Here is a 23558-nt window from a genome sequence, read left to right on the forward strand (position 1 = left end):
TTTAGGTAGCTGAGAAAGCAGGAAACTCTTTGCCTGGTAGCTCCTGTTGCTCATTTCTTTGAAAAAATTAGCTCTACATGCTTGGTCTTGAGTGGCGTAAAATGGTTCCTTTCTCTTTCCCTATTAAAGCTGGGTCACTTCTCACATTGTGAGTCTAGCCTAGGATACTAGATTTGCTCACCTGCGCCTGGCCAAGACTGTGTAGACTGCAGAGACACAGTCTGCAGGGGCTTGAACTTCCACAAAGTAGTAAGGCTCCATTAGACGAGGAGTAGCCTGCAATGAAGGCAAAAGAAAGAAATTCTCAGCTTGGGGATAGGCAAAGAAGGGAGACAGAGAGAATGGATGGGCAAGGCTGAGGTGAAAGGCTCTCCACACATATTCACAATTGTGGAGTGTCTTTGGGAGAAGTTCCCTGCCCCACCCTCCATGAGGCAATCTCATACCCACTGTGTCTGCTCCATACCATAAGGAAGGCAGAATAGACAACCCTCCTGGCGGTGGGAATGATCTGGCCTCCTCCCCGGTGCAGTGGTTCTTGGGCAACGACTGCATCAAGGATCTTGAACTTCACATTGCGAATCACTGAGAGTGAAGAGAAATGGGTGGAATATGAGGTGAAAAGGGCCAAAAGTTGAAAAATTCGGTGGTAGTTCAAGTGATGAATAAATCAGAATGATTAATGCTGACACAGCATGTGACAGAAAATCCTAAGGAGGAAATTCTGTTCGACTATGCAGGGATTTCAGAGAGATGGCCAGTATATTTTGATCCTGAATCAGAGATCACATCCTCTCTAACAGTTGGGCAAGTCCAGCTACTTTTCTACATAAAGGCCTAAAGCTTGACCTCCCGCCTTCCTCTGTAGGTCTGGAGGGCAGCTTCTAGATTCAGGGACACAAGGTACATCTAATTCTAGCCTGTGCCAGGGAGAGGCACTTGGTGCAGAATGAAGGAAGGAGTTTGGAGCAGGGGATAGGTCTGCCCCACGCTTTTTAATCTAGTCCACTGCTCAGGTCTCAGAAACAAGGAGAAGCCTTTACTAGTAAGTAGTTGGTGAACTTACACTCATCACAGAGGGGTCCTTCTCTGGTACCCCACTGGAAACCTTGGACAATGCTATCCTTCACTGATCCCAGCAAAGCTTTATCCACCTGTGGAGAAATGAAGGCATTTTAACTACAACTCTTGTTCATGGGTGCAACAGGCTTAGAGGAGAATAAGAAAAGAGATTAAATCCAAAGTGGCCTTCCATTTCATGAGATTTCAAAGCTCTTCCAGGAACTGGCAGAACATTTTCTTCTCATCAAAAGCTGCCCTTTCTCCATTTAACTCTCATGAGTTAATCACCCACCAGTTCCCCTGTACCTCTGAGGGCAAAGTATCATCCACTAGGATGTTGGGGCCAGTGGCGTCAGGGCCAAAGGCCCAGATGGAACGAGCAGCCAGCAAATCCCAGTCATATTTTGTCTGGAAGAACTCTCCTAGCTTCTTCCTGATAGGAGGAAGAGAAAGTGAAAGTGTTGGAGATAGCCTCACTAAAATTGGCCTTTCTGATAAAACAGATTTTCAGTAGTCTTCCTCTGGAGGATTATAATTACATCTTCTTTATTCTCTTTCCTGTACATTGGTGGGTTATACAGGTAAAGAGAGGGAAATGCTGAAAGAGCACTTCTTTGACCCTACTAACTTCTTCCCCAGGAGGTCAGTGTAATAGAACTAAGATAAGTACCATTTCCCTCTGTTGCCTGCCTTTTATCTATCCTCTCTATCAATTCTGGATTAAAACCCCATTCTCACCTGTTCCAAGTGATCTGTACCACTTCATTCTCTATGTCCTCTGCTAGACCCTTCTCAAGAGGTTCAGCAATCATGGTGATTTTGTTTCTGTGTAGGAAAAAAATGGGTTAATATGGAACAAAAGAAGTCAAGGAAAAAGGCTACTCTCTGAGTTAAAGGGGGAGAAAAAAAACTTGAAAATGAGTGGCAAAATGATGCTAAACCAATGAGAAACTAAAGGATATGAAAGGAGAAAATAATGTTAAAAATCAAACACATATTTTGATCTGCTTCTTAAAAGTAGGTTGCGCAGTGGATAGAGCACCAGCCCTGAAGTCAGGGGGACCTGAGTTCAAATCTGACCTTAGACACTTAATACTTCCTAGTTCTGTGATCCTAAGCAAGTCACTTAACCCCAATTGCCTCAGCCAAAAAAAAAAAAAAAAAGTAGGCTGTGGGTAAATTCTTAAGATCACCCTAACAGAGTAGGAAAGTATAAGGAAATGGAGGCAAGAAGACAGAAAGTGTCTATGGGCACAAGCATTGAGGGAGAAGGGGAAACGTGACTCTTGCTAAAATCATGATGTTAGAGTCCTTCCTTCTAACCTGTGTGGCAGGAGGCAAAATTGTACTTGTATTAAAATTGGAGGTAATAACATCCAGGTAAGAAGAAAGCCACAGCCCTACTTACTTTTTATTGGGTGTTTCAGCAAAACACTTGAGGGAAGAAGTTTCTACCACTGTCTCACAAAATGTGACAACAGGATCAGCCACCTAAGAAAGAGAAGATGAATGTTAGAGGGAGGGCTTGCTGGGCTAAGATAGTACTCTCCCATCCAAAAAGCAATCAGGCTTTTCAATGCCTGCTCCTCTTAGGAATTTCCTGCAAAATAGCAACTAACAACTTAAAAAGAATGATACAGAAACAACTGGCTTGCTTGCTCTACCGTTAGAAATCCCCAAAAAGGAAATAGAAAAGAAAAAGGAAAGATAGGAATCTTGTGGAGCTTGTTGTTGTTATTGAAATCCTAACACTAACAGATGAGTCTCCAAAAGGCTGACAGGATAACAGGGGTAGGCCAAAGATCCCAAGTCTTTCTTGAGTCTATTCTTTCAAGTGACTGGAGGGAGATCGTAGACATTACCAATCACTAAGAGTAACTCAGAGTAACTTTCTATGGAATGGGAATCAGAAGCTCAGACAAATATAGAACTTACTTAAGAAGCCAAAAGTGATTTTTAAAAAATTGATGCAAAATGAAGTGAATAGAACCAAGAGAATACTGCACAGTAACAGCAGTAACATATGATGATCAACTGGGATTGACTCATCAGCAATTCAATGATTCAGACAACATTGAAGGACTTATAATGAAAAATGCTATCCATTCCCAGAGAAAGAACTGATGATATATAAATGCAAATTAAAGCATACTTTTAAAACTTTATGTTTCTTGTATTGTATTATATATTTTTGGTTTGTTGTCTTTGCAACATGACCAATATCGAGGTATGTTTTGCATGAATACATATGTATAATCTATATCAAATCCCTTGCCTTCTCAAGGGAGTGAGGGGAAAAGAGAAAAAAGGAGAGACTTTGGAATTCAAAATTTAAAAAAGTGAACCTTAAAAATTGTTATTACAAGAAACTGGGGGAAAATAGAACATTAAAAAAAAATTTTTTTTTAAAGACAAAGGTGACTTAGGGACAGACCTAGAGATTTGAAGCTAAAAGGGCTGGCTCCCATTTTCTTCTTACAACCAACCATTGCAAATTTGTGATGGAGCCCTCTGAGGCTCAGCACCAAGAGAACAGAGAGAAGTCCAGCATTACTCCCACTGTTACTGTGCTCCCTTGCCCTTTCAAAAATAAGAGTGGAGAAAAAGGATAACAGATTAATTAAATACCACCCAACAGAACTGGTGCTAAAAGAGGAATTCACAAAAAGAAGGAGCTTCTCTTTCCTAAAAATTATCTCAAAAATAAAGCAACTCTTTCTAAAATTTTAGACTGGGTGTCAACATTGAGACGAGTAGGTACAGATGACAAGTAAATACAGATACCTTCCCACCAAGCTTCTCTTAGTCCCTCAAACTCTCATTATTCTTTTCTATCTCCAGCATTGTTAAAGAGAAAAATGTAGTTTTCACTGGTTAAAAACCAGTCTTGGACTAGAAGCCGTGTTACCAGCCAGAAAAGACTAGGGAAAAGGACCATTATGTTACCTTGATGTCTATCTCTGAGTACATCTTCCGTAAGTCATGCATCACACAGTCCAGGTACAGCTCCCCAGTGCCCAGGATCACATGTTCCCCAGATTCTTCCACCTGAAATATAATAGCTCTTGTAGAGATCTCGTTCTGGGGCTCTACAATTCCAGAAACCACCTATATAATTATGATTAAGACTGAGGAGGAGGAACTCAGTATTTTATTACTCCTTTATAGGGTCAGCCTTTTTTAAAAGATGATACTTAACAAGTATAAGTGATCAATTCAAACCAAACCTTGGCCAGTTACAAAGTTGATTAGGGTTTAACATCCATGGGACTGTGTTGATTTTGGGAAAAAAACCAAAAAAAAAAAAAAAGAAGCAAACAAAAACACAACCAAAAACTGTCCTATGGTCACAGCTCCAAGCTAGCCTCTGTCAGTAAAGGGAGCATAATTAGCTCAGCACAACTCAGTAGTACAACTAAGTTAAAGGACAGCAATAGATACTTTGAGAGAAAGAAAGAAAAACGAGCTGGTAGGCATTCTGCAGAGACCTTGCTAGAGAGCACTACAAACAGAAAGCAGTACCAGAGAGAGAGATCAGCAAAGTGATAGGCAGAGATGCCAATTTGAGGGACAAATTTACTTCTGTCTCTTAAGAGTACCAACATGGAGTCTATGGGAAATGAGTCTGCAGGGCCTGCAACTCACCTTAGTAGTGAGGGATGGATAGCTCTTGTTGACCTTACGCAGGCCATCCAGCATCTTGGGTAGCTCGGAGGGATTGACTGGTTCCACAGCAATCTTGATGACTGAAGTAGTATTGAACTTTAAAGGCCGGAAGATCTGTGCCTGAGATTCAAAATGAAAAGACGGGAGGCCACTTGGTCTAAGCGAAAGCTAGAAAAAGCTAAGGTAGCTGTCATGGAACAGAGGATTGGTTCAGAAAAAAGATCCCTTGAAGCCAGTACTGGGTGTTTTTGCCAGCAGGTCAGACACTTCTGAATAGGCTAAAAATCTGCTTCACCAAATGGAGGGGCCATTGACAAAAAGAGGACTCCCTGCTCATACCCTTACTTTGAAAAACCTCCAAGAACAAAAGAGAAACCAGCTAAGTCTACCTTAGTCAAGCCAGTGTCAGAGACCAATTCCTGCTAAGTCTTTGAGTCTCTGGTGCTCCCCACTAACATTGCCTTCAAAAACTATAAACATCGATTACAATCTTGGCTGCTATTTCACAAAACCCTACCTCCTCGTTGCCTCGGGGCTCAGTGATAGTTGCAGTCTTTACAATGGGTTGATCCACACCCTCAATCAAAACCCAGTTGCCTGCAGGAACTCGGTTCACTTCAATGTGGTACCTGGAACCCAACATGGCAATGACAAAAGTAGAGCACATCAAGCAGTAATTTCTTTTTCCATCCCTTCCCCCAACTTCCTCCCCCAGATAGCAAGTAATCCAATATAGGTTAAACATGTACAATTTTTCTATTCATATTTCTACAATTATTGTGCTGCACAAAAAAAAATTAAATCAAAAAGGGAAAAAAATGAGAAAGAAAACAAAAAGCAAGCAAACCACAACAACAATGAAAATGCTATGTTGTGATCCACATTTAGTCCCCACAGATCCCATTCTGGATGAAGCAGGAATTTTTTGAGGTGCAACATAGAAAAAGGAACTAAATATAACTATGTGGAAGCTACTCAGTAGGCTACTTTGCCTCAGCATTACTCTAGGGAATGTAAGTAAATTAGAAATAAGGAAATGCAGGCTGGGAGGAAGACAGAGGGTACCACCAATCAAGGGATAGGCTTCTTGTGATCCTTAACACTTCTCCTTTCCCCAGGGCATCCATCAAACAAATGAGAGGTAGTAATACCATAGTTATACCATAGTATATAGTATATAGTAGTTATACCATACCATACCTGTTACCATATTTCATTTACCCTGGGGGGTGTATAGCAGTCACATGTCGTGACAATAGAGTTGAGCTTAGAGTAAAAGGTGATTTTTAGGGTTAAGAGGGTAGGCCAGAACTGTTCAACTCAAAGCTTTAATGAGGCCAGTAACCATATAGGAGGCCTCTCCCTGAAGTCCACATGATGTAGAAAACCATGCTGACATTTTTTATATATTAATGTGATTTTACTTGTTTTGATAAGTATTTCCCAATTCCATCCTAATCTGGTTTGGCCCCATTTGGGGGTGTTGAGGGTTTGACACCTTTGGGCTAGACTACAGAAAAGAACGGAAATCCTTCAAAAAACAGTTAAATCAAAAATCAAAAGTTAAAGTCTTTAGGACCAGTGAAGAGGGATTTATACCATTTCTTAACCACTCTGTAGAAAAACAGACTCCCTCATTTTCCCTCAAGAGACAGCCTTCTCCTTATACCCTGGACAGCACTAGCATTGATGCTGCTGCCACCTGGTGGTACCTGGCAACAGAAATCCACAGCCGGCCCACAGTACAGATCTGGGAATCCTCTTCATCCTCCAAAGTATAGTTTTCCCCAAGCACCTTCACGGGCTGCCCAGCATGGATGGTGCCACTTAGCACCCGCCCAAAGGCATGGAATTGTACCCCATCATCAGTGCTGTACATCTTGGTGGTATGGCACATCAGAGGCCCCTGGGAGAGAGAGACAGAGAGCAGTCCTGCTCACACATGCTCTGCAGAAGAACAATGTCAGCTTCCCCGAGGGTAGGACATGACTTCTCTCGGCACTGCTCTGTCCAGTCAACAGAAAGACTCAGTGAGAATTAAGTGCAGATAGTTTCTCCATGTATTGGAAGGAAAAGAATGGAGCTCTTTCTGCCAAAAAACATGAGTCCTGATGCTCAATTGACTATATCTTCATGTTATGAATCTACTCAGGGTGGGATTCAGGCCAGAAAGGCCAGAATGGAGAAAGCAGTGGGAGGGGAAAGGCCAGAGGAAAAGCAGGGAGAGGGAGAGGGAATGAAAGCGCTGGCTACCCAGCAGATCTGCTTACGTCAGGATCACAGTCGCTCATGGCCTCACCAAGGTCTGAGTCTACACCCCCAGTGTAAGTATGCTCAATCTTGGGCTTGGCGCCCACCTTGGGAGAAGGTATATGCTGTACACACATATCTACAAAGCCTGTAATGAGAAAGAAATAGAGTATTGTGATCATCCCCTCTCCTTTGAGCAAAGCCCATCCATTCAGAGAGGGTAAGGAATAGCCAGCAAACGGACATTCATCTACCTGGACATGGGTAGGGTGATCCTGGTGATGATTACTAATATTAAACTAGCACCTAGCTTTTTTCCCTAGTTCCTCTAACAAACGGTTAGTGGTTCTCCACAAGAACACAAAAACTTCCCATCTTTACTTTGAATCCCAAGTGTTAGAACAGAACGAGCATCTTGTACCTCCAGGGCACAAGTACTTGCTAACCAACAATACTTGTCTGGGGAGTTTCTATATCAGTTCATCTAAAACAATTTGTACCAGGCTTTGGAGCCTGCTCTCACCTGAGATTTTGGTGATTTTAAGTCTAGGTGCTAATGTCACCCATAATGGACAGGCATATGGCTGTGCTGCCCCTGAGTGGTCAAGTGATCTCTGGTATCTCTGCACTTACCTGTGAACTCCCCAAAGAACTTTTTGCAGACCAGTCTAAGGAGAGGGCGTATGTTCAGCTTCAGCTCCTCTTTGGTCAGATGGATGCCCAGCTCATCCAGGGTTCTCGGGAGACTGGTGTCCACATCTCCCACAACCTATCACAATATAAGGTCACTAATATAATCGGTCAAAGCTGGTTCCAGGATGTGACCCCAGAAAAAGTAAGGGGGCAGGGAGCTCTGAGGGAGGGCTGATGGTTTTCTTGTCTGGATGCCAAGAGGACAGTATGAAGGACAATGGCAAAAGTCCCCCAGATGACATCCTGGGAACTGAGAGCAAGAGCTTCCCTCCCTCCCCCAGAGAAGCACCAAAGCTGGAAATCTGTGGTCTGTTCCGGTGAGAGGTCCCTGAATAGTCTCTTGCTAGGAAAGAACAGAGCGGCTCTCCCAGCAGCTGGCACCCTTCCCCCCCCCCCCCCCCCCCCATAGTGGGCTCTCAGTCCTGCCACCTTGTGGCTAATGGCAGCATTCCACCTTGGCCAGGCAAAACCCCACACCTCAACAAATGAGAAGGGCTTCAAGCAGCAGAGCTCCGGGAGGAAGCAAAAAAGGTCACTTGGCAATGAGCACATGGAGCACAGGGCTGGACATACATCACCCTTCCTCCAAGCCGGGCTGAACCTCAATCAACCCCAGTGCTCTACAGAGAGGGTGAATATATAAATTTCTTTCATCAATCCTAGCTGGTCATTCAAAGTTCTAGCTCCACTTTACTTTGCATGTCTCCTCTCGTGTCTCTTAGGCTCCAATCAAACTCTGCACCCTTATTCAGATGTTCCCTTAGCTGCAATCTTGCAAAGTGTCTCTCCCCTGTGCCTTTGACCTCTGCCCACCCCTGGCAGTTTGGTTTGAATATGGTACTGCCAAAAGTGGGCAAGCCTACTCAGGGTTACTGAGCACCCTTCTTCAGACAATGGAAGGCCATGGGGAGCCATGCTCATTACTGATGCTGCGGAAATAAAGTTGCTGCTGGATTCTGTATACAGGCTTCGAGTGTTTCAATGAGCCAGGCTACAGAGATGACAAAGACATCATCTCGCACAAATGTCACTTTTTCTAAGATACCTTTCTTGACGCCTTCAAGTAGAATTAATCTCTTTCAACTAAACTCAGAGCGCTTTGTATTTTTTTAAGCACTTAAATTTTAAGTGTACTAAATACTATTCATACTACAAAGAACTGGAAAAAATTAAATGCCCATTGACATGGGAATGACTAAAGAGACTATAGTACATGCAAATAGCACATTATTATGCTGAGAAAAACGATGACCTCAGAGAAGCATGGAAATATTTTGAATGAACTGCTGTAAGATGAAGTAAGCAGAACTAGGAAAACAATTTACACAGTGACAACAATGTTAATGGAAAGAACAACAAAACAAGTGAAATTAATTTCAAACTACACGTAAAATTATAAGGACTTAGCCCCAAATTATAAGCTTAGCCTCAAAAAAGAGGTATGAGAGGATAACAATTTTATGGGTGTGGAACACTATATATAACATCAGTTTTGTGAAGTCAAATAGCTTTACTGAACTTCCCCCTCCTTTTTAATTTTTTACAATTAGGAATGATTTTCTGGAAAGAAGGTTATATACTTCCCATTAGTTATAAAAGAGAAATAATACAAAAACCAACAATATCAATAAACATTTACTTTTAAAAATCTGTGAACAAATTCATCCATTCTTATGTGATACACCTCAGAAGATTAAAAAAAAAAACCAAAAAACTGTTCAGCAAATATTACTGAGGCCTTCTTCCATGAAGCTTTGTCTAATTCCATTCCACTTCATTCTGAGTCTCTCTCAGCCTCTGTAATGAGTTTCAATTATGCTTTTTTTGCATCTGTCAATAAGTAATTCTCTTTTCAATGAGATCACAAGGTACTTGAAGACAGAACTATTGTCATATGCTTTTCTAATTTTTTCACACACTTTTCAGCACAAATAGCTGGTGGTCAATAACTATTGGCTTAAGTGAATTCAAGAAATCTCAAGGGATTGGCTTCCCCTAGAAGACTGTTCCTTTATAATCCACTTCATTTCCCCTTCCAACTCAATGGAATCTGGTACACAAAAGTGTTCAACAGATGCTCAAAAGACCAATTGTTATCCTAGTAAATTGTAGCACATGGTCAGGTAGATTGAGAGGCAGAGGAAGCCACTCAACATGATTATGCTTCCTTGGCTCAGAAGAGCAGAACAGACCTGACTGAGCAGGATAGGGATGTGAGGCTATGGGAGGATATAGTGACAAATTCATCTCCACTCACCTGAGCTAAGATCTTATAAAGTGGCTCTAAGACAAATTCCACAAAGCTCCGCTGGGAGCTGCTGGTTGGGGCCTTTTTGGTAAATTTCCGCCTAAAGGGTAAAAGAAAAAAGAGCTGAAGATCCTCGGAAGGACAGAATGCCTACCATCCAAGGGGTTCTAAAGCTTCTGGTTTGTCCCAGGAGCTCTTCATCCTGGAAGATCAATCTCTGGACTTCATATAATGGCAGGGTTCTCCTGCTGACTGGCTAGTTTCTCTCAGAACCTCCATTTATCAGAGGATACTCAGCCCAGCCCAGCCATGTCCTTGTTCCTGACTCTCCAGGCTTTCTCTATTATGCGCCTAAAATGGGCACCCATAGCTCCTGCCTCCATCCCCCTCTGATTTTTAGTTTCCATAATTTTTAGTTTCCATATATGTAATATCTTTCCTATTGAAATCCAAGTTTTTTAAGAATGAGGACTATCTTTCTTTCTGCTACCTTGGACTTAGCACAGTGCCTGGAACACAGCAAATGCTTAATAAATGCTTGCTGACTTAAAAAGACACATCACCTTCCTGGTTAGAGTCAATGAAGTCAATCTCATTTAAGAAAGAGAAGAGGAGCAGTTTATGCTCCTGAATGCTTTTGGTTTAACCTTCATGAGCTCTCTTCCTCCCTGTCTTCAATGCCTGGGAAGCAACTTCATTGGGAAAGCAGACCACCCCCTGAGGAAAGGGAAATTATTCTTCATGTCACTTACGTTTTAGGATTGAAGTAAATGTCACCCCAGAGCCTCTTCGCAAATTCTTGGTAATTGATGTCACCTATGAAACAAAGGGAAAATGATAATACACTTTCTGCTTGGAGTGCTTGTTTGACTCCTTTAAATCATCTCCTAAATAAGAGCATCAAGAATCTTCTTTTCCAGGTTTAAAAGATTTGAATCAAGGGAAGATGTGGAAAAGCAAGATAGAAAGAAGCAAGTGATCCAAAGACAATGAGTAAAAGGTAGTGGACCAAGACACATTTTTGGGCCCGATCAACATGAGAATTTGTTTTTCTTGACTATTTGTACTTGTTTAAAAAGGTTTTTTTCTTCCATTGTGGGTGAGAAGAGAGTAATAACATATGGAAAGGGCGGCAGAAAAAAGGAAAAAAAAGAAAAGAGGGCCACTGAGACTTCTTTATAAAAGATACAGAGAACATAGAGAAGTAGGCAACAAGCATGACAACTTGAAAAGCTATAGACTGAGTTTATTATATACTTGAAAATTAAAGTAAGCTGCATAACAGAATTCAGTAGTTTCATGTACAATCTCTTCTGTTCCATTATGCATACAGAAATGTCCATTTTAGGTGGTATTTGTTAAATTAATAAAAGTAAGCATATCTAAATCAATGAGATCATGCTGAGACCAATACTCAACTCTAAATCTCCCTTACACTCACTAGTCCCAGCATTTAGTGGAGCATGAAGGAAAAGCTGACACTTTTGATTTTCTTGCACAGATTTATCCACTAGCTCCAACACTCCATTTCTCTTCCTTATTTCTCCGTGATCCATGGGGAAGTTCTGGGCTGCTCCCAATTTTAACAACCTTACAGCTTGTAATACCCTCACTTCTGCTGTCCCCTTACCCCAACTGTGCATGCATATAGGACCTTGTAGTGCCCAGGAAAAAAAAATAGCCATCTAATCAGGAGTCTGCAACATTTAAAATGACGCCAAAAAACAAAAAATTGAGGTTTTTTTTCTAGTTGGGTTTTAGGCACTGATCTTGATCAAGACACACTGGATTCAGTTACTAGCTTGCCATCCAGTGACCACGCTTTTCTCCATTTGTATGTCTGATTCTCATGGCTATTAATCCTACCCATTTTCTGCCAGTTTCACTTTTATTATTTTACATATATCCTGTATTTACTTATCTGTGATTATTTCATATCCTCTAATAAACTGTAAGCTTTCTCTTCTGTATTTGTAGCCTTAATTCCAAGTATACTGGTGAGGCTTAACAAATGCTTGTTGATTGAGATAGACCATCCACAAATGCCACATTAATCTGCATCAAACTTCACTTTGAACTTGTAGGTTCCCCACTCAAAAATCTTCCTAGCTTTTGATAGTCTATGGAATAAAGTTCCAACTCCTCAGCCTGATACTTAGGTCCTTCATTTGGCCCCTGACTCTGGTGACCCCACCACTCATCTACAGAACTCTGTTTCCATCACACTGGTCTAATCATCACTACCTGATCATACCATGTACCTTCCTAACTCCATGCCTGCTTCCCATACCTGGAATGTCTTGTCTGTTCTCTACTTGTCAGAGTCTTTCCTTTCTTCCACGTGAAACCCAAATCTGACTTTGGGGCTTACTCCTTCTTCCGAACTCCTGGGTTACTTACTAGTTATGACTACTGATAACATGAATTTGACTCTTGGCTTTTTCGCTTTGAATTGTTATTCACTCCTCTTGCTCATGTCCTATTCATTCCCAAGGGTTGGGATTGTGTCATCCATGGCTTCTCTCTCTGCATTCCTAGGGCTCCTGCTACAAATGTGTACACTGACAGTGACAGCTAAATGCTGCTGGTATATTCCCCTTTCTGGGCTTTCCAAAAGAACACTTTTCCTGCATTAACACTGAGATAGAGAATAGGAATTTGTCTTTCCTCTATCTCAAAGATGTCATACAGCTACAATGCAATTGCAGAAAGGATTCCCAAGATTTGGTTTCATTTTATCTCTGTTCCACCATTGTAATAGGTTCTTACTGCCTATATGAGAAGAACCAATCTGATCTTAGCATCCTACATCAGTCTATGCTTGAAAAGCCCTGCTGAAATGAGGTCTGATGTCTCCATTTTTCTTTCTTTTTTCAGCTCTTAGAAAGAGCAATATTATTATAATATGAGAACAGTTGGTATAAAACCAACTGTTCTGACCAACAGACTATTATATATTCTCCCTACCATTTATACAGAGTTTAGGGAAAAGTGGGCTCATACTTAGGACATGTCCTCCCATTCTTTCACAAAAATAAATAAATAAATATTGAGGAGCTTAGGGGACTAGGGAGGCTTAGATAAGAAAGCTACAAGGACTCTCAATTTAGGGAGCTGAAGCAAGAGCTCCTGAGAAGCCAAAAAGAATGTAACAATTCAACTAAAGACACAGAGAAAAAGGATTATACATACCCAAAGAAAACCCAATAGAGTCCTTTTAACAAGCACTCGCAGGACCCTTGGCAAATTGAACTTTAAGACCAATTATAACAGATATTCCACATGTAAATGATGTGCCCCAAAGTACTCTATTGGCTTAAAGCATTTCTAGCTTCAGAGTATGCACTATACCAGGAGAGTTTTCATTCTAAAGAATAATTCACCTTTTCTTTGTCACTTAAACTTCTCTAACATTCATAATTCACTTAATCCCAAGAAATGGCCTAGGGAAGGAAAAAGGTATTCAAAATGAGGGTAAAAGTCAGAAAAAAGCTCCCAAAGAGGACTCTGGCAAGATGAGATCAGAATGAGAAACTGTGTTGAAATAAAAAAGATAGCTTACCAAAAGTGTCAGCATAGATCTTGGCAAAGGAGCCCAATGTGAAGCAGATGCTGTATTGGGAGCTGGAAAAGCAGACATTGCCCAGAAGTGGAGAGAGGATCAGGTTTTCATCAGTGGAATACATGCTGAAACAGAGATGGTCACAAACAGAATGATAAGCTGGTATAGATACTTGGATGATAGGATAGTATTGACACATAGCATGTAGCTGTGTGGGGGACAGTATCATCACACAATTCAATCACCTAAATAGGTTTACATAATGATAGAGTTATTTCCTAACTCTCAGTAACTAGCTGACTTCTGGGAAATAGTAATGTTATACATAATCTTAGAAAAAGTTAACTGCACGGGACTGAGTGAAATGGCAATTATACTAACATACTTGGAATATTCACTAACGCAAACACTTCTTCCCAGTAGCTAATCATCTGCTGAAAAATTCTCTCTCCTATGCAGTATCATTTTTTTTTCTAATAATCTTTACCTTGAATATTGAGAATGTCTATTTTTTTAGACTGACAAATGGAAACACGATATGAACTTAGATCCATGAGTCAGGTTCTCCTCATTCTATCTTGATGTAGAATTACATATTTAGAATTGGAAAAAATCTTGGAGCTGGTTGGAGCAGAGCTAATCCAATAACATCACTTAAAGATGAGGAAACTGAGGCTCAAGGGAATTTATAGATTTGTCCAATATTATATAAATAAGTAGCAGGATTGAGATTTGAATCTAGGTTTTGTCTTCAAAAGTCAGTGTCTCTCCATTTTATCAAAGCCTTTCACCAAATTACTTAACCATTTGGCATCATATTTTCCTCTTTTTGCCTACTGAGCTAATTAAGCAAAGTACAACTTTATCTAAGGACTTTCCCTGGTCCCTTCACAACTCAATCAGACTCTAAGTCTCCTTGCCACTATATCCATATAGATTCTCATTACTGTTCTATACCTGAAGTTTTGTTCTCACAGAGTGTAAAACTCTTACCCTCTCTCTGTACCCCAACCTACCCTTCACAACGCTGCCGAACTGCTCTAGTATTTACACCCACCAAAAGTCCCCTTTTATAGCAGGTAAACTTTAAACTCATTATTAGCCTGACATTCAGGACCTTCTAATCTGATGCTACCTTATTTTCCCAGTCAGGATGACATTTACGAGTTTTACATTTCACAACCATTATGCCAACTGTCCCTATTAAGCAATGCTTCTATCCCACTAACCACAGCAGCTGTTCTAAACTTTCTCTTCTCTCCTCACATCTCCCACAAACAGCCCTTCCCTCACCTTTTAGCCAAGAATCTTCCCTTATGCTTCACAAAACATCAAGGCAAGTGGCAGATAGCTTTCTCTTCTCCCCCTTTTCTCATCACACATCCTGCTAACATTATCCCCAACTGTGTCCTTCACTGATGTCTCTGATGCAGAGGTAATTCTTCTTCAAGTTCAACACTTCTCCATATCCCTTCCACCCTATCTTCAGCACACTGCTCTAACAGCTTTACTCTAATTTTTTCTCTCTCCCTAAGTACCAAATTTCTTTCCTGTTGTTCGTAATCGTGCTCACATGTCTCCCCATCCTTAAAAACCCCTCACCAGACCTTGCCACCGTCACCAGCTCTCATCCCATTTCTCTCCTCTTCTTAGCTAACTTCCCTGGAAAAAAGTCAACTGACAGCATTTCTTCTCACTCTCTTCTGAGCCCTCTGCAATCTGACTTCGGTCCTCACCACTCGACTGGAACTTTGCTCTTAAGGACTTTTAAATCACCAAATCTAATGGCTTCTTCTGAATTATCCTCCCTCTTGAATTCCTTGTGTGTGTGGAATTAACTGAGTGACGATACTCTCATGGCAATATACCCTTAAAGTATACTTTAATTGTGACTTGAGACTATATAATAACAAATAGAGCTACAGCTAAAAGTTACAGGTGTTTGTCCACTTCTGTTTCCTACCACCTCTCAATTAGCATTTAACTATTTCTTTTAAAGGTGGTGATGAAAAAAAAAAATAAAGCTGATGATGGCTTTGAATTCTCTTATACAAGATATCTGTTTGTATTGCAGTTCTCTAGTATTCTTTTATTTATGGGTGAGATTTCCATTATTAGAATGTACGTCTGGATTCCCCCAAATAATGGAAGAGAAGGTCGGGCAGCGGCATGGGGGACTTCTGTGGTCAGGACTTTCTCAGAAGCCCTGGCTTCCTCTGGGACTCAGATCAAGAGCATCTTCTGTAGGTAGCCTTTCTGAGGTCTTTCAGCCACTATATTAGCATTCCTGTCTAAAGTTACCTTCCATCTATTCTGTACATCTTATAAATTCAGCAAGGGGCCTGATACATACTAAGTGCTTAACAAATGTTTGTTGACCGACTGAACACATTTTGATCCACATAATACTCCTATGAGGCAGATTTATCCTCTTCTTAAAGATGAGAAAGAGGAGGTTAAAAGAGAAAAAAAATGGTTCATTCATGGAAATGCTGCTACCCTCCATGCTCTCTGTGGTAGCCAATTTCCTCATACTCCAATTCTGTGCATTCCCCCTTAGCACTTGAATTGCACAAGCTGCAGTCCCCCAATCATCCTCCTCCTTCTCCTCCCCAAGAAGAATGTTGACTCCTTAGGGCAGGGACCACTATGTTTTGTTTTTATAGTCCCAATGCTTGACAGAGACTAAATGCTTAATTTAATAAATGCTTGTTGGATTAGAAAAGATTTTAGGTTACCTCAACAGTAATAAGGCAGAACAAGTAAAGAGGAATAGATAAAACTATGATATATGGCAACAGAAACAATAAAAGAGTTGCAAAAAATCATCTCAGAGGCTAAGAAAATAAAAGACTTGTAAAAGTGGTTTTGTGTGCTACTCAGATTCTGTCCTCAATTCCCTACGATGGAATAACCCTTTAACGGAAAAAAGCATTTTTATAAATACATTTGGATGACTATTTTACAGAATCCCAAGGCTGGCAGAGATCTCAAAGGGCCTTTCAGTCCATTTCTCTGCTATCACACAAAGCTGTACCTACCCCACTGAGCAGAGGAGTGGATGGTAGGAGTGATAAGAATGTTAGAAGTAGCAGCAACAGTAGCTGACATTTCTATAGTCCTTTTAGGTTTGGAAAATTTTTCATATACATGATTTGATTTGAATCTTACAACAATGCTGTAAATTAGGTGCTTTATTATTATTCTCATCTTACAGATTAGAAAACAGCTCAGAAAAGTTAAATGACTTGCTCAAGATGACACATCAATTAAGTACATACCCCAAACCCAGTCTTTCCTGACGTCAAGTATGTACCAAGCTGACTTTCTATATTCTATATATATATTTCTCTATATATAAGTCCTATGTATAGGACTTTCCAACACTTTGTGGGGAAATTCTTTCTGAATCTGTCTGGTTTGAAGTTAGGCCCATTTATAGTAAAAACAAGAAATAGCTACTAGCTGCCCCTTATTTAATATTTGGTTTACCCAAAGGTCTGACATTGTTTAGCTCATTTGGTTGCGTAGCAGTGACAACAAGATTGAATTTTTGCTTCAATCCTTTTATGCTATGAGCTTATATCCCTAATTTTGATCTCACTACCAAAAAATCTCAAAGACTGCACCCTGTCACTTATGGCCAGCAGCAGCATCTTTGTCCATGTCAAACACTAACTCAAGTATGTTCCATCTATCCTTGGCCTTCTTCTACCCAGGCCAAATTGTCCTGATGCTTCCTACTCTTGTGTGGCTCTGGGCAGTGCCTTCATTCTGGATCTCTTCACATGAGCTCCCTTCCAGCTCTAGATCTCCGATCCCGGGAAATCTTCTTCCTTGTGATCACACCAGCTCACCTCCATTCAGTCCTCCCAAATCACAACTTCAGGCTTTAAGGATGACTATCTCTCTTTCTTTTTTTTCCCCCTGAGGCAACTGGGTAAGTAACTTGCCCAGGGTCATACAACAGGGTTACTATCTTAAAAAAAACCCAACAGCACTAAAGAAGGGAAGCACCCTCCAGATGGTCTCCCCCATACCTGATTAATCCATTGACCTCATCCACAATGTGTCGCAGTTTGTAATAGGCATCTGTTGGGGGAAGTTTGAGCTCTAGAATCAGCCGGTCAATCTTGTTGATGCACACAGTGACAGCCAGCCTCTCCTGCACTGCATGCTTGATCAGCCGCTCAGTGTTCAGCATCACCTAAGGAACACAAGATTAAGAGAATGGAGAAGCCACGAAAATATAGTATGGCTACAAAGGGCCCTATCTTTTAACATGGTAAAGCAGGAAAGAGCTTGGGACAGCACACAAATTCCATTAACTTATTCTTGGAAGCTGATGAGTCAAGAACTGTGATTAGCCAAAAGGAAACATTATTTATTAAAAAAAAAATTATGCAAACCAAAAAGCATTAGAGAAATGCTAGTTTTTGTTATTATTACTACTACTTGAGGAAGCACCATTATCTGGCAAGGAAGTAGCAGCAGACTTTCCTGGCCATATCACCAATGGCACATGAGTGAGGAAGTCTAGAAATATCTGTGATTTTTCTAATTATTTGGCAAGTGCCTGGAGAAACCTTGAACTTGTCCATCCAAACATCATATTCTTTCCCAGCAGAGTTTTCTAATTCCTACCACTAATTCAATAAAATCATTAATTTAGGATGAAACATTTAAAATCCATATATACATGCCTCCCCTCCAGATTACAATATTACCTCATTTCTTAAATCATGTTGAGTTCCACCCCTTTTAAGAAGTGAGGCTGAATGTAATCCATTGCCCTTAAATCAGGGCAAAACTAGAATTTAATCACATGATTATCTTAAATAAATCAATAAAACTTCTGAATCCTTCTTATTCTTTTGCTCTGGGAATTATTTAGAGAAAATATGTGAAAAGAGGGGAAAGAAAATATTATCTGAAATGTAACAAAAGCAAATGCTTACCCCCTCGGCTGCATCGATGAAAAGCACTACCCCATCAGAGATGCGCAAGCCAGCTGTTACTTCATCAGAAAAATTCACATGTCCTAAAAAAACAAACATGCCGAAAGACCAGTATGTGGGTACAGGATTAAGTGCTGGAAGTTTTACCTGCTTGCAATAGCTTAAATGAAAGTACCCAGCCCTCGAAAATTGGAAATCAGTATGGCAGAAACTAGGCATTGACCCACACTTAACACCGTACACCAATGGGTTCATGACCTAGGCATAAAGAATGAGATTATAAATAAATTGGAAGAGCATAGGATAGTTTACTTCTCAGACCTATGGAAGTGGAAGGAATTTATGACTAAAGAACTAGAGATCATTATTAACTACAAAATAGAAAATTTTGATTATATCAAATTGAAAAGTTTTTGTACAAACTAAACTAATGCAGACAAGATTAGAAGGGAAACAATAAATTGGGAAAACATTTTTACAGTCAAAGATTCTTATAAAGGCCTCATTTCCAAAATATATAGAGAACTGACTCTAATTTATAAGAAATCAAGCTATTCTCCAATTGATAAATGGTCAAAGGATATGAACAGACAATTCTCAGACGAAGAAATTAAAACTATTTCTAGCCATATGAAAATATGCTCCAAATCATTATTAATCAGGGAAATGCAAATTAAGACAACTCTGAGATACCACTACACACCTGTCAGATTGGCTAGAATGACAGGGAAAGATAAGGCGGAATGTTGGAGGGGATGTGGGAAAACAGGGACACTGATACATTGTTGGTGGAATTGTGAACACATCCAGCCATTCTGGAGAGCAATTTGGAACTATGCTCAAAAAGTTATCAAACTGTGCATACTCTTTAATCCAGCAGTGTTTTTACTGGGCTTGTACCCCAAAGAGATACTAAAGATGGGAAAGGGACCTGTATGTGCCAAAATGTTTGTGACAACCCTTTCTGTAGTGGCTAGAAGCTGGAAAATGAATGGATGCCCATCAATTGGAGAATGGTTGGGTAAATTGTGGTATATGAATGTTATGGAATATTATTGTTCTGTAAGGAATGACCAGCAGGATGAATACAGAAAGGATTGGCGAGACTTACATGAACTGATGCTGAGTGAAATGAGCAGAACCAGGAGATCATTATATACCTCAACAACGAAACTGTTTGAGGATGTATTCTGATGGAAATAGATTTCTTCGACAAAGAGACTAACTCAATTTCAATTGATCAAGGATGGACAGAAACAGCTACACCCAAAGAAAGAACATTGGGAAATGAATGTAAACTGCTGGCATTTTTGTTTTTCTTCTCGGGTTATTTATACCTTCTGAATCCAATTCTCCCTGTGCAACAAGAGAACTGTTCGGTTCTGCAAACATATACTGTATCTAGGATATACTGTAACCTATTTAACATGTATAGGACTGCTTGCCATCTGGGGGAGGGGAAAAATTGGAACAGAAGTGAATGCAAGAGATAATGTTGTAAAAAATTACCCTGGCATGGGTTCTGTCAATAAAAAGTTATTTAAAAAAAAAAGAAGAAAGAAAGAAAGTACCCAGCCCTCTTCCTTCAGGACATTTACTGTAATTATAGGAGATCTCAAGACTTATAACTCCTCCTTACCTTCCCTCAACCCAAAGTTTCCCACAATTCTCGAAATTCTTATTTAAAAGATAAACTGAATCAGTCATCTTCTACAGAAGTCCTTATAAGATAAGAAGGGGTACACATCTGTACCCACTAACATTAGTACAAATAAATTTATTCAACTAGTTGCTCTAGAAAACAGAATAAAATCCCATGAAAAGGGGATAAAGGGTAGTATGATGTAGCTGAAAGTATCCAAGTCTGGAACTCTGTGCCTTGCTCTCCCACTAACTTATCGTTTGATCTTGGAAAAGTTACAACTTACCTCCTGGGTCTTGTTTGCCTCATCTATAGTTTGGGAATTGGATTAGATTATCTCTAAGGTCCTTTTCCAGTTCTGACAGCCTATTTAACAAGCACATTTTCTTAGCCTAGGAGGTGTCAAGGGACAGTTTAGAACACAGAAGAAAGACTGGAGGGGATCCTGAGCAGCATGAGAACATGGTGTTCTGAACAGGGAGGAGAGGCAGAACTCAAAAGTGAAAATATTAGGGAAGTTTGGGTCCTCCAAAATACCCCAATAATTCTGATCTAGGGATACCCTAGATCAAAAGGAAAAATCTACTGGGAAAGTCATGGTTTTCTTCCAATATATGGCACTGGAACAGAAAACAAGGAGTACATTGGATGCTTAGAATTGGTCAGTTTGTACTAAAGGAGCCCTTTAAAAGATGCTTTATTTACTATTATACATAATATGTAAATAAAAATAGTACAAGAATAGGAATATACAAATAATATAAAAATATTAATATAAATAACTGAATATAAAAAACAAAATGTGAATATATATAACATAAATAAAATATGTAACATAATATAAATATAAATGTATGAAATGTAAAAATCATATAAATGTAAAATATAAAGTAACAATGTTTCAAATGTATATACTGGTTATATAATATGTACTACAAAGATGCAGTATTATATTTGCTATTACATAATACAAATACAAAATTTAGTATTCATTTCTAGGTAGAAGGGATTTAAGGTGTGATGGATGTCCACTGAAAGTGCTCTCTCCAAAGTTATTACTGATCTCTTAGCTGCCAAATCCAATGACCTGTTTTCAGTCCTCATACATACATATTTGATCCCTCTACAACTTTTGATATTGCTGATTACTCTCTCTTCTCTCCTCCATTTTCAGAATACCACTGCCTGCTGGTATTCCTTCTACTTTGGTATTCTTCCTACTTAATCTATTTTTCTTCTCTGTTTTTTCTGTCTCTTTTGCTGGATCCTCCTCCCTCTTAAACCTTAAACTTTATACCTGAGGGTATTATTCAGGATTCCCTCTGGGTTTTCTTTTCTTCTCCCTCTATACTACCTAATTCACTTGGTGATTTAAATAACCCCTACAGATTTAATTACCATCTCTAGGTTGATAATCCTCAAATCTACTTATCTTGCCTCAATTTTTTGGGTAGCTCCAATCTCACATAGTTCAATAGGTTTTTCCCCTTCACTATAAAATCATCTCACTACCTTGCCATATAGACAAGTTTGTTCTATTTTACTGCCTTTCAAACATCTTAAACTGAATGTCTAGTAACACAATCTGTCCAAAATGGAATCCATCATCTTTCCCCCTAAACTTTCCTGTCCTCCTATGTTCCCTATTACTTTGGAGGGTAATATCATCCTTCCACCCCTCACTCTCTTAACCCTCATTTCTTCACTTTCTCTCACCAGATCACCACCCCTATAGCCAAAGTGCTGCCAAAGTCTATTAATTTCACTTTTGCAATATATCCCAAATGCCCCCTTCTCTCTTCCAGCTCTGTAGCCACTCTAGTACAGGCCCTTATCAACTCATAAGCCAATTACTGTGACAGCCTGCTGTGGTGTCTGTCTGCCTCAAGTCTCTCCCCACTGCAACCCATCTTCCAATCAGCCACCAAAGTGATTTTCCTAAAATGCAGATCTGAATTTGTCATCTCCCTACTCAGGAAACTCAAGAATTTCCCTATGGTCTCCAGAAACAAATACAAAATGCTGTTTGGCATTCAAAGTCCTTTATAAAGCAGCACCCTTTAACCTTTCCCATCTTTTTACACCTAACTCGCTGACATGTGCTGTACTCTGATCCAGTGACATGGACTTCTGGCTGTTCCATGAACAATACTCTCTATCTCCAGGATCCAGGCTTTCTGTTCTCTCTAGCTGTCCCCTATGCCTGAAATGTTCTCTTTCTTTAAGTCCAAACTAAAATCCCACCTTGCATAAGAAAGCTTCACAAACCCGACTTTAAAATTCTAGTGCCCCCTCTCTTTTATTTATTTCCTGTTTATTTTGTATATAGCTATATTTTTTCCTCGAATGCTGTTTTCCCCATTAGACTGTAAGCTCTTTGAGAGCAGGAACTGTTTTTTGTCTCCTTTTGTATCCCCATTACTTAACACACACTATGTGTTAGGTTGTAGGTATTTAATAAATGTTTACTGTTTAGCTGACACCCAAGCATGCACTGTTCTACTCTGGAAATGGAAGGAACACAAGAATTGTGGCTCAGATATCAAAAGGTTAAGAAAAACCATATTAGCCACGCCAATATACATGGGCATGCTCACTCACCTGGTGTGTCCATGATGTTGAAGAGGTAAGACTTTCCTTTGGTATCTGGCAGGACTACTGTCACTGGAGTACTTTTGATGCCAACGCCCCTCTGAAAGAATAAATTTAGAAGTCAAGATCAAAATGTGAGGGGGCACTGGAGTTGGGGTTATTTTATTCTGGAGGTCTTGTCAACTAAGGATGAACTGATGACCCTATTCTCTCTCTAAAAGCTCACTTCCTCAAACACACAGTATGTGATTTTTATCTAAGCTTATTCTGCTATGATCTTTTTTTTTTCCTGCTATGATCTTCATAAATTATTTTTCCCTTTCTTTTCAATGAAGGAGGAAGATTCTCAACCATAAATCTGGAATAATAAAGAGATAGAACGCAGCATGAAGACCATCTTATTACATAAATCTAGGTCTAGTCTCTCCTAAATCTAATGAGGCAACAAATGTTTTAATCTAATGTGAGTGACCGGTCCAAAGTTAAAAAAAACAAAACAAAACCAACCCAGTTTGTCTTAAGAAAAAAATTAATTTTAGTTGGGGTAGTTTTTAGTTTAGAATTTAAAATCTAATTCATTTCATTTCAAAATAACAGGAAACATAAAAGAGAATAATAGGAAACTATCAGAATTAGATACAGTCCAAGTGTTAACATAGACTTATGATCACATGTGTATCTATACACATGTTTATTTAGATTCAGAGTGAGAGGTAGCAGAGTACAGTGGTACACTAGGTTCAAATCTGCTTCTGACACTTACTAGCTGTGAGACTCTTGTTAACCCTTATGTGTTTCAGAAAAATCTCTAGGACTTATCTATTAAATCACACAGTTTATCAACTATATTGGTAGAGAGTTCCCATACCAGGATTCCTCCACAAT

The 23558-nt window shown here is 39.8% G+C and overlaps 1 protein-coding gene across 1 annotated transcript in view; it reads right to left on the reverse strand.

The window, feature by feature from the left end:
- EFTUD2 (elongation factor Tu GTP binding domain containing 2) overlaps positions 1–23558 on the reverse strand; it is a 39593-nt gene that overhangs the window by 1523 nt on the left and 14512 nt on the right. Inside the window, exons 8-25 of the mRNA XM_051994862.1 lie at positions 22683–22773; positions 18440–18522; positions 17522–17688; positions 13482–13606; positions 10672–10735; positions 9929–10019; positions 7612–7747; positions 6999–7126; positions 6441–6634; positions 5246–5357; positions 4708–4848; positions 4009–4110; positions 2471–2553; positions 1801–1887; positions 1369–1495; positions 1067–1154; positions 467–585; positions 182–276 (exon numbers count right to left, since the gene is read on the reverse strand). Coding sequence (XP_051850822.1) covers positions 182–276; positions 467–585; positions 1067–1154; positions 1369–1495; positions 1801–1887; positions 2471–2553; positions 4009–4110; positions 4708–4848; positions 5246–5357; positions 6441–6634; positions 6999–7126; positions 7612–7747; positions 9929–10019; positions 10672–10735; positions 13482–13606; positions 17522–17688; positions 18440–18522; positions 22683–22773 — 2033 coding nt within the window. The remainder of the gene's footprint in view (positions 1–181; positions 277–466; positions 586–1066; positions 1155–1368; positions 1496–1800; positions 1888–2470; positions 2554–4008; positions 4111–4707; positions 4849–5245; positions 5358–6440; positions 6635–6998; positions 7127–7611; positions 7748–9928; positions 10020–10671; positions 10736–13481; positions 13607–17521; positions 17689–18439; positions 18523–22682; positions 22774–23558) is intronic.

This window comes from Antechinus flavipes, chromosome 4 (assembly GCF_016432865.1).
Source record: "Antechinus flavipes isolate AdamAnt ecotype Samford, QLD, Australia chromosome 4, AdamAnt_v2, whole genome shotgun sequence".
NCBI classification, from domain to species: domain Eukaryota; kingdom Metazoa; phylum Chordata; class Mammalia; order Dasyuromorphia; family Dasyuridae; genus Antechinus; species Antechinus flavipes.